Source organism: Trifolium pratense, linkage group LG1 (genome assembly GCF_020283565.1).
Source record: "Trifolium pratense cultivar HEN17-A07 linkage group LG1, ARS_RC_1.1, whole genome shotgun sequence".
In the NCBI taxonomy this organism is placed as follows: Eukaryota; Viridiplantae; Streptophyta; class Magnoliopsida; order Fabales; family Fabaceae; genus Trifolium; species Trifolium pratense.
Window position 1 is genome coordinate 48,739,755 of NC_060059.1, and position 11,692 is coordinate 48,751,446.

The following is an 11,692-nucleotide window of genomic DNA, read 5'->3' on the forward strand; positions in this document are numbered from 1 at the left end:
AAATCACTCTCTAACTCCTCCCAAAAACTTTCAAGAACTCAAAAGAGACGCCGTCAAGCCCGAGACTTTTACAATTATCACATTCCCAAATCGTTTTTTTGAGCTTACTATATGACGGGAATTATCAATAGTTCTCTTGAGCTATATGATCGTGTTTGAGATGGGCAGTTTCTGCACTTGAAGGGAGTGTCTTCATATAGCGTTTTTTATTGGGTTGTATATTGACTTATCATATGGTTAACTAATCTTAATCATTCATAGAACATTGTCGCTTCTTTTCTTTTCTTTTTTTTTAGTTTAATTAACCATTAAATTGAGAAAATAAAAGAGAACTCAACAAACTCAATTATATATAAAGGAATGAAATTAAATAACATTATTTCCTAAATTTTTATATAAATTGAGATAATCTGCTCCAACCTCGACAATCCCACTAAAAAATACTACCTCCAGTGGTTTGTATAAAAGACAATTAAATCAATAAAGATTGATTTATTTAGTTTATAATATAATTCAAATACATTAATTTTCGTTAACTAATCTGCCTTTTAATAAAAAAAGACTAGAAGGAATAACTTTGTTTGGTAAAATAATGAATGAAGAATGGCATACATACTTATATTATACGTATACATATCTAGTACTAGTACGGTATAAGACATTGATTGTGGTGAAAGAGATCTATCGGGGATGAACAACAGGTTGAGATAGAAGTAGGGACAAGCAAGTGTCACTGTTTATAATAAGTTCATAATATATCTGACATTTTTCCCGTAACAGTAACTATAAGTACCTTTTTTATTTTCAAAAATTTCATTTTCAAGTTCAAGAATTCATTACCTTCATACATATATACACGCCAAAGGACTTGTTTCAGTGTAGGGACAGTCTGAGGAACACACTGCATATAAAAGCCAAACATATATCACTGATATTTGCGTTCCCTATTAGATGCTGCACAGCAACAACACCATTATTTCGTTTTCAATGTTCAACCCCAATTATTTATTATGACGGTAAATATAATAATATTTTAGTATATACTTGTGGCAAAAAATTGGATTTGGATTCTGTGAAGTCGACTGCATGCAGTCAGTAGATTTGGACCGTCTGATCAAGATCAGACGGCTCAGATTTTAAGGTCAGATTTTAATTATAAAATCTGATTTTAAAATCTGAACCGTCCGATCTTGATCGGACGGTTTATATGTGGCCGACTGCACTGCAGTCAGTATATTTATGAATTCACTGAATCCATATCCCAAAAAATTGTATGGTCAGCAAACAGATAATAAGTTGCGCGTGCCGTTAATCTTCGATCTTCTTAAACACTATATCAAAAGATTTGAAAGATACAACATTGTTATTCATGATTGTTTGAAGTATGTTAAAAGATTGTACAACTTGGATTGAGATTTGCTGCAATAATATTACATGCAGTTTCATGCTATAATCAATCTTAGCCATTAATATTTGATCAGACAGACAGATTAAATATTCAATTTTGTATTGCAAATTTGCAATTCAATGTTGGCCGTCGATTTAAAGTCAGAAGGCTCTGATCAATTACTGCATCCGTGCTGTAGTTTACAACTTCTAATGTTAGGAAGTCAAATATATTAAACGTACTGGCACAACTAGAAAATTTAGAAAGTCTGGACAAAATATCAATTTTAAACAAAAAAAATCTTAGTTTTGCACTAAAAAATCTAAGTTTTGAAAAATAAAATTGCAATTTTCCTCTAAACTAACCTTAAAAATTTCAGTTTTACTTTAAACTAACCCTTAAATAATCAAATTTTTTTACCATAGTCTAGACAAGTTCTCGAGCTGGCTGGGCGGAAGATTCGCCCCTAATTAAACCCCTAATTAAACGCAAATAGTATAAAAACATTTTTGTGGCCGTATTTCAAATAAAGTATTGCCTATATGATATGATATCTACATCTGTATGTACATGTATCACCACATTCACACGTTGTGGCTATTGTTCGTCTTGATTGGAAGAGAACAAAAATACGTGATCGGTTGTAGTAATATATTACTTATTGAATTGAGAGGCCATGTGGCTTTCATATTTTGTTAGGTCAGCTTCACACATCATTAGGTGAGAGTTAGGATTAGTCACTAATTTCACTCAATTTGACTTATGATTTAAGTCTTTGAATAAGATCGTGCTATGATGTCATTTGGTAATTTCATTTTTGGTAAGCTTTGACAATTGATTAATTAGAGCATCATAGGAGAAGAGTTTAGAGCATCATAGGAGAAGAGTTTACGGTTGTGAAGTCTCGATATTCTAAAAATGACAAAGTATCGTGTCTGATACGTACTCGATATCGATATTTCTCTGATACTTTTCGATACACGTATCAGAGAAGTATCGTATCGGATAAGTATCGGCAATTAATGTTATTTTTAAAATAAAATATAACCAATACTTGTCGGATACTTCTCTGATACGCGTGTCGATCGAAAAAGTATAGGACAATTAATGCTCTTTAATTATGGAAACGTAGGAAATGAGACTGGTACAATTCGTATTTTCTCTTAAGTATTGAATGTTAGAGTATGATGTTACCAAACATGTCTTTATTAGTTTTTCTCCTTGTCATGACTTGAACTCTAGACCTCATACTCCTTAACCCTTAGCTCAACTAGCTTAATCAGTTGAGCTACTCATCCCACCCCTTTTTTGGGTAGTACTTAATATATGTAATTGTCACTTGTTTTCTTATTTTGAGTAATTTGAATGTAAATTTTTATCATTATCGATTTTAGTTATGTTTATATATTTAATTTTAAATTTAATTTTTAAATAACGTATCCCGGACATATCGTATCGGGAATTTGAAAAAAAAATTCATATCAATGTCGTATCGTATCGATATCATGTCACGTAATAGGTTTACGGTCTTGCATAAGACGATGGACTTTCCACTTAATATCAGCTATAGCTATTATTGTTTTGATGATATTTTATACTTGATGCAGAAATTTGCCTTATTCTTCTATATTATAGATCAAAACTAATGAGATTTTTTTGAACTCTTTGCAAAAAAAATTATGGTCTCTGATATTTAAAAGAAAATCAAAAATGTGAAACACGGATAATATAAAAATATGTTTATTGTCAAAATATATTTTATAATTTATAATAGAATAGGAAGCCTAATATTGTATAACTTTGCTCAAAATAGAGACATAAACATGTCTTACAACAATTGTACATAATAGCTTTTTCTGAAGACTAAAATTCATCTATGAAAATAATAATTGATATAGTGAAAATGATAAAAAACCAAAGCATGACAATTACTAATCTTAATGAAATGTAGAGAAAATAATTAATTTTTTTTCCATTCATTATTACTATTACCATGAAAAATACAAATTATTCCAAATATATTGAATAAATTAAAATGTTTTTAATTCCTGTAATTTAATGGTATAATAACTAATCAATATGCATTGTTCAAATAAATATAATCAATATTCAATAGGCTTTCATAAAAAATGAAATAATCTCACTAGTTTGCTTTTTAAGAGCATATATTAAAGTAAAAATTTTGCATATAAAAAACAGTTTATGTACTTCTAAAAACTTGATCACAAGAATTTTAAGATAGAATTAGTATTTGACCTATAATATACATTGAAGGGTGATTGGTAGTTGGACATTGAAGCTGTCTCTGCTTTGGGATTCATATTTATCAATGATCAATGATAATGGCCATTATGGCAAAACAGAGTGCAATGATATTATTAGGTAAATTAGGTTCATGATGTTTCATAACCACCATCCTTCCGCAATTCCAAAGGACTGCCCATATAGTATTGATGACTTGACTTTCAAGAATGAAGTTTTTTTTTTTTTTTTTTAAAATGAAAAAATGTTTACCGGTGTTTTGAGATACTAGTTAAATAAATTAAATATAATAATATTATTTTGAAATTTCTGTGGTTAATATTAAGTATAAAAAATATTGACAAAAAATTGTGTTATTTTTATGTACTTATCCATACAATTAATATTAATAAAATAGAGAAATACACTACATTTTCCAATTAGGCCTAAAGTATGAGTATTTTTGCATAAAAAAAATATTAATAAAAATTGAATTTTAAAATGGTCTTATATTTGTAAAAAAAAAAGGTCTTATATTAAAGAACAAAAACGTTTGAAAATGATCTAATGATTACGGACAAATATACTGCTATATGTATTTCAATCCATCTAGGAAAAAGAATACAAGGATATTCCTAAGCAAAGTATATTTTTAATTGACGGTGAGAATTGTGATAACATTTTTTTTTTATATTCACAAGACTCAAACTTAAGTTATTGATTAAGAATTTCAAGTGTAGTACGACTTTACAAAGAATTTGGTCTTTCTTTCCCCTTTACAAAATTATACAATATAAGGTTAAATATAACCTCAACATACCTATTCATAGTAACATTCATGAATTTTCTTCATAAAATGATTAATAATTTATCAAAAAGAAACCAATATATTTTATTTTTATATGGACCAACCTGACTTTGAGAGAAGTATACTCCAATAACCCAAGCCAACATCAAAAAAGAAACCAAATAACGTTTCTCTTTGTTTATAAATGAGTTCATTTAACCATTAACTCCAATAAATGGTAGCTAACTGCTTTCGTTGGTACAAATTAATTGTTTTTTAATCTGAAAATATGTTCATAGCATCAAACAATTAATTCGAAAAATAAGTGTGTAGTAAATAAGTCTCAATTAATTGAACAATAATACTGACATTCACAGACAGCCCTCTACCTTATATCACATGGCTTATCAGTACCACCTTTTATTAAATGGAAAGCATATTGTATAATTTTGTTTTTTTGTTATTATACTTATTATACATCAAACAAAAAACTAAAAAAAAAAAAAAAAGCATTGGATACTATTGAAAGAATTTCCCAATTTCAAATTATGAGGTAGGCAAATCTGAGATCTCCAAATAATTTTTTAATGGAATGAAAATTATTTAAACCAAAACGCGACAAAAAATAAAAACAATACTAAATCTGTTATTTTCTAATTAAATAATTCAATTTCCGTGTGCCCCATTCTATGGCTTTATTTTTTAGTATTTTTCAATCATACTAAACATGAAAATGAAAATGAAACAGTTTAAATTTTTTTTGTTTTTTTTATCATATTAGTGGGACCATGTTAATTATCAGCGCTAAAAAGCAGAACAATGAGAAAAGGAAAAAAAATAAAAAAAATTTCTGAATCTTCTTCTTCTTCTTCTTCATCTTTTCTTCTAAAGCTTTTCTTCATCATTTCCATGGTGGTTTAGGGTTTCTCTCTCTTTCTCTGCGTCTCTTTCAGTTCTTCACCTTGATTGCTTCTTCTGTGCTGTGGATTTCATACGCTAAATTACCGACAGTTTCAATGTACTACTGCTTCTTCCAATTTCTATTACTTGCAGGTACGGTTTTGGATCACACTCTGAACTTGTTTCGTGTTTCTATGATAAAGAAGTGTTTGTTGTTAATTCATATATGAACTGTAGATTGTAATCTGTTATTCATGTTTCAACTTTTTCTTGTTTTGGAACTTCACTTTTGGGGAAGAAGCTGCTATTTCATGGAAGAACAAACAGCACAAGGAATCTTCATTTTTGTTATGGATCTGTAAAATGTTGTTGTGAATATGAACAACGAGAACTTGCTTACAAGTTTGGTTTGTTTGAGATTTGATCTGATTTTGTGATTTAATCAGTTTTTTTATTTTTGTTATTTTTTGTGTTTTTCAGGATTGTATTTTGTTGTGCCCTATCCAGATCAATGTTTTGCTCAGTTATGAAAATCCTGATATTTTTTTTCCTTGAATTTTTATCATAGTTACCATTCTTTGGTTTATCAAAGGAATGAATAGTTAAATTATTGTATTGTATGAGATGGATTGACTTGTATTCATATTTTCACATTAATTTCAGTTTATGTCAATCTGTTAGAACTTAAAATAGAAAATTTCAGTTGTAATGACTGATTTTGGAGTGTTTTTCTTACAGTTTTGATGATTTATTTTTGTTTATTATTGATTTTTGTCGATTTGCGCCCTTCCCTGTTTTAATTTGCTTAGTTTATAGTTTTCATATTTCCTTTTGGTTTTTTCTGATGCATTCAATTATTGACCATTATCAGGTTGTTATGTCACATAGATGGTAAAGAAAGGGATGCACCATTCAGACTTCAGATTTGATTTCAATAAAGGATTGGTTTGAATTCTGAAAGTTGGATTTCGGATTCACTTATGTTTGCATGTGAAATGAACCACAATAGACTTTTGGGTTGAGTGTCAACTTGTTTCTGTTACTCCTACCACACGATATTTAGTGGAGAAATTTATCACTAATGGGATCATTCTCGGGCACTTGTGAAATTGTTGAAGCAAGGGAAGACATAAATACAGTGAAAGATGCAGGGATATATCAGTCCAGTTCTGGATATAGTGTGTCTGAGAAAAATCAGAAGCTTCCTGCTCTGAAACTGGGATACAAGGATAATCTAGATAATGATATTAATAAGCTGTTTGAATCAATTACTCTCAAGTCTTCATCAAGGGATTTGAGCTTTCTACCAGATGGAACAAGTCCTAATATGAGAAGTGCATTAAAAAAGCCAATGACAGTGCCTCGATCCCCACGAGTTGGGATTTCTGAGCCGGTGACTTTGAAGCAGGCATTAAGAGACCTATGTATATCTAAGGCATCGGAAATGGCTGCTATGAAAAGGTTATCAAAGTCAGCAGCTTCTCCGAGAATATCAGAGGCCGGGAAGATACAAACATTGTACAATTCAGTTGTCACTGATGCTAGAAGATCCGGGCCTTCTAATGTTGAGAGTAAAGGGAGTTCAACTGAAATATCTCTGGTGCTAGAAGAAGACAAGTCACTTGTCTTGAATAAAGAATCTCCGCCTCATCAAACTTCCAAAAGCACACCATTGAGCCAAAATGCCCATTCTTCCAAAAACGCAGTTGCAACTACACAAAATGATTCAGGGGCTTCATTGATGCAAAGTGATTCGGAATGTTCGACAAGTAAAGCCGGGGTTTCAGCCCAACCATCAGAACCTACTCAAATAGAAAATCAAATGTCTGCTTCCTCTTCATCTTGTTGTAACACCGATGGAAGTAAAGTAGAGTTGCCTGAAAAAGATTCTTCACCTAAAAAGTTAGGAAATAAAGCATCTATGTCGAAGAATGTGCGGAAAGGTATGGTACAAACAATATCTTCCTCTTCAGTGAATGGCAATAGAGTGTGCAAACTTTCGCGCAATAGCCCCCGAACAGTAAAATCCGTCATAAAAACCAAGAGTTTGGGTAAGAAGAAACTAAAGCAGGGCTCTGATTCTGCTTTACATGTTCCTCCATCCAATGAGGAAAATAACAACCCAGTTCTCACTGCAACTCCACTTGTTTGTGAGAGATGTTGGTGTGAAATCGAAAATACAAATAAAGAAAGCAGCAAAGGTATTATATCATTAGGCACCCCAAGCCCTGCAGATGGAATAAACTTGAAAAGTGTACTCTCTGGGCCAGCATCAAATGGTTGTAATAGAGGCATAGAAGTTGCAAAAGTGAAAAAGAATACCAGATTGAAAGAGCAGCTTGAATTTTCACAAAGTTCAAAGAGTAGCCAAGGTGACTACAGTAGTAGTACAAGTACCAGTGACGAGAGTAATATCAGTGGTTCTAGCTGTGGCAATAGGCCTCACATGTCGAAGGACTTTAGATGGCAAGCTATACGAGATGCTCAAATGCAGCATGGCGTCCTGGGCTTGAGACACTTCAATCTTTTGAAGAAACTTGGTTGTGGAGACATTGGTACTGTATATCTTTCTGAACTAATTGGCCAAAATTGTTTGTTTGCTATTAAAGTAATGGACAATGAATTTTTGGCAAGAAGGAAGAAGATGCCTAGGGCTCAAACTGAAAGGGAAATATTACGAATGCTGGATCATCCTTTTCTTCCAACACTATATGCACAGTTTACATCAGAAAATCTGTCATGTCTGGTCATGGAGTATTGTCCTGGAGGAGATCTTCATGTTCTACGTCAGAAACAGCTTGGTAGATGTTTTTCAGAGCCAGCAGCAAGGTACAAAACTAAGAGCTACTGTTCAGTAAATATATCAAGATTTTGTTTTCCTTTTGGTCACAAGTTACATCATTTGTTTAATTTACATAGTTGCCGATATATGCTTGTGCTCATTCTCAGCAATCATAATTTGTCGTGTATTTCTGGCATAGCCAGTGCACTTGATATAGATTTTTATTTTTATATGTTTATAGGTGAACATGTTGCATTGCTGCACTATATATAATACGAGTCCGAGTTATAAAATGTTGCATATATATGTTTGTGCATGCTTGCGCACTTTGCAGCTTGTATTGGTTGAAAATGTGTTTGCTGTTCTCCCTCAACCAATCACACTTTAATGTTGATTCATGATTCTGTTGTGAAGTAGCCACTCACTGTTTCTGGATAGATATTCCTCTATCCTATAAATGCTGAGCTAAATTTTTAAGGTTATTGCTCAAACTTAAGGTTTGAGAATGGTTTGTATATAAACTCATGGACCAAGGGTTATGGCCCCACCACACTTTTGGTGGGCAATAATGGGCAGTATAGGTACCATTTTATTGAAGACAGACAAAGTGGTCCAATAACATAGCGCAACTGCAGAGTTAGTTGCAATTAAGACAGATTTTCCAACATGTGTATATATCTTTGTATGATTCTGAAATTTTCCTAGGAGAAGCAATTGTTTGTTTATCTTAATGTTATATCTGATTCAATGTCTACTTAATTTGTCTGTGTAAATAAAACAATTTCTCTATCTTTTTTATGATCAAGATTAAGCAAGTTTAAAATTTTTAAATAGTTTTTGAAGTAAAATCTACTAATACAATGTTGTTCACTTTATGTGCATTGCACTGGTGTGATATTAGTCTTGATTAATTATAGTTTCCCTTATATGTGCTATTGCGCATGCAATTTTTCAACGATATATCGCGCCACTTGCTCACTGTTTAGTAGTTATCAACTTGCAAATTGCTTTGATAGTAAAAGTAATTGAATGATTTTTTTGATCTGCAATTTTTCGTTAGTGTAAGCCAAACCTTGTATTCTACATGAAAACACATTAGAATGTGATTTTGTATTCACCAGATAACCTTGTACTTGCAGGTTTTACGTAGCTGAAGTCCTTCTTGCTTTGGAGTACTTGCACATGCTTGGAGTTGTTTACCGTGATTTGAAACCAGAAAACATTCTTGTTCGAGAAGACGGTCACATTATGCTCACAGATTTTGACCTTTCACTCAGGTGTGACGTTAGCCCAACACTTCTGAAATCATCTGATATAGATCCAGCCAAGGTTTCTGGTACATGCACAAAGTCAAGCTGCATCGAGCCATTCTGCATTGAACCATCTTGTCAAGTTGCATGTTTCAGTCCTAGATTCTTACCACCTGCTGCAAAAGCAAGGAAACTAAAAGCTGATCTTGCTGCTTATATCAGATCATTGCCGCAGCTTGTGGCAGAGCCCACGGATGCAAGATCAAATTCCTTTGTTGGTACGCATGAATACCTAGCACCTGAGATCATCAAAGGAGAGGGACATGGAGCTGCAGTTGATTGGTGGACATTTGGTGTTTTTCTTTATGAACTTTTATATGGTAGAACACCCTTCAAAGGTTCTAACAATGAAGAAACATTAGCCAACGTCGTCTTGCAAAATCTCCGATTCCCTGATAGCCCGTTTGTTAGTTTCCAAGCAAGGGATCTTATTAAAGGGTTGTTGGTTAAAGAGCCTGAAAACCGTTTAGGTACAGAGAAAGGCGCTGCAGAGATTAAACAACATCCCTTCTTTGAGGGCCTTAATTGGGCATTAATACGTTGTGCTATCCCACCAGAACTTCCTGACCTTTGTGAATTTGAATTGGGACTTTCAGACATGATTGCACAGTCACAAAGCAAGGATGGCAAATTTTTAGAGTGTACAACAACAGGAGAACAAGTGGAATTTGAGTTGTTTTAGACGGCATTCTTCTTGTCAATTCGTTTGCTTCCGGCTCTATGTTAAACTAGTCGACATGCAACAATTATGTAAGCCTATGTTGTAAATTAGTTTTGATTATAGCATGTGAAAATGTGCTTTATTAAGGTGTAGGAAGTTCAGGTTATATATGGCAACTTGATGATAGTCGCAATCTGATAGAAGCTGAAAGCTGAAGCTAATAACCAAAAATGTCATAATCCATCAATTCCTATGCTGATATAAATTAAAGACTTTTGTCAACTAATAAAAAAGAAATAATAATTTCAAAAGAAGAGTTTAATTAAGATTTAAATAATTGAATGGTATCTAAAATAGAAGAAAATCGTTTTGGTAATTGTTTCCCTGCATTAACAAGGAACAAGCCATTCGATTCAACACGAGCATATGACAATATTTATTTCATAAACCGTTTTTTTTTGGGTTACAATCAAGGACGCATTAGGATGTAGACTATAGTACTGATATTTTTTAAGAAAGGTGCAATAGGAAAATTAGTTCTTGAAATTATGAACATCCATCAAATTAGTGGTCGAATTATAAGAAGCATTGATCAAATTAGTCACTAAATTTTACGGATGGGAAAATACATGTTATTTAAAAATAGTTTATATGTGATGTCAAAAAATAAATAAAAATACTTTATATGTTATAAATAGGGTCCGTTTGTGTTAGAATGATTCTATCCCATTATTTCAAGTAGTAGTTGAAACAAATAGTTGTTTCTTATCCTTCGTCTATGAATAATCATAGTACTCCCAAATGGATTTATTGGCATTCATCAAGAGATGATTGCCAAAATTTATATGTTGTTACTCTGATTCTAAGGGTGTTATTGAACTTTTAGCTCAACCTACAAGCAAGTTTGATCGCTACGTTGTTGTTATTGCCAACATTCATCAGCTCTTGAGACTGGATTGGGAGGTTAACTTGTATGAGTCCCATATGGAAAGAAATACTAGTGCCGATTTTCTTGCAAAATTGGGTGCTGTGGGTGATAATGTCTAAGGTGTAGTTGTTTCTTTTTGTATTTTCTTTCTGTTGGCGTTCTGGGCTTATGTACCCAAAAAACTTCTACCTTTCCATGTCAACACTACACCGCCACATTATCGTCTCCTTTAAATAATGGTTATCAAATTTGACAAATAGACCAGAATTGGGTAATTGAAAAATGAGAGGATCAAAATTGTGGATGTAATAAAAGGGGGCGAAAAATGGAAAACAAAAAAACAAAAAAAAAAACAAAGAAAAAAAGAGAGGATTTAGAATTGCTTTCAAGCCTACTATTGAAAAAAAAAAAAAAAACTAATGGCAGCTGAGTCACTTAAGTGACTTGCCACATCAGTGTTAACTTGGTTAAAATCGACCTTTTGTAAAAAGGGGTAAAAATAAGGGGTTAAAAGTGCTATTTTGAAAGTTAGAGAGCCAAAATCGCAACTTTCTGAAACTTAGGGTGCTAAAAGTGTAATTTAGTAGGGATGACAATGGGTGCCCATGGGTGCGGGTTTGATACTGCCCAAACCCACACCCATATATTCGGGTGCCACCTAAATCCAAACCCAAATGTTGTTCGGGCGGGAAAATA

The 11,692-nt window shown here is 32.5% G+C and overlaps 1 protein-coding gene across 2 annotated transcripts; it reads left to right on the forward strand.

The window, feature by feature from the left end:
• The first annotated feature begins 5,020 nt into the window (after positions 1 to 5,020).
• On the forward strand, positions 5,021 to 10,379 carry LOC123904051 (serine/threonine-protein kinase D6PKL1-like). Of its 2 annotated transcripts, none has more exons than XM_045953748.1 (3): positions 5,021 to 5,468; positions 6,187 to 8,144; positions 9,237 to 10,379. In XM_045953748.1, the coding sequence occupies exons 2-3, from the start codon at positions 6,397 to 6,399 to the stop codon at positions 10,087 to 10,089; spliced, it is 2,601 nt and encodes an 866-aa protein (XP_045809704.1). In that variant the 5' UTR covers positions 5,021 to 5,468; positions 6,187 to 6,396; the 3' UTR covers positions 10,090 to 10,379. The 2 variants fall into 2 exon arrangements, with proteins under 2 accessions (XP_045809704.1, XP_045809711.1); XM_045953755.1 differs by having other exon boundaries at positions 5,162 to 5,468; positions 6,204 to 8,144.
• The last annotated feature ends 1,313 nt before the right edge of the window (positions 10,380 to 11,692 follow it).

Excerpts from the sequence above, each read along its gene's own strand:
- LOC123904051 (XM_045953748.1), top strand. The coding sequence starts at position 6,397 with ATGGGATCATTCTCGGGCACTTGTGAAATTGTTGAAGCAAGGGAAGAC. Across the intron at positions 8,145-9,236 it reads TTTTCAGAGCCAGCAGCAAG|GTTTTACGTAGCTGAAGTCC; the intron begins GTACAAAACTAA and ends TTGTACTTGCAG.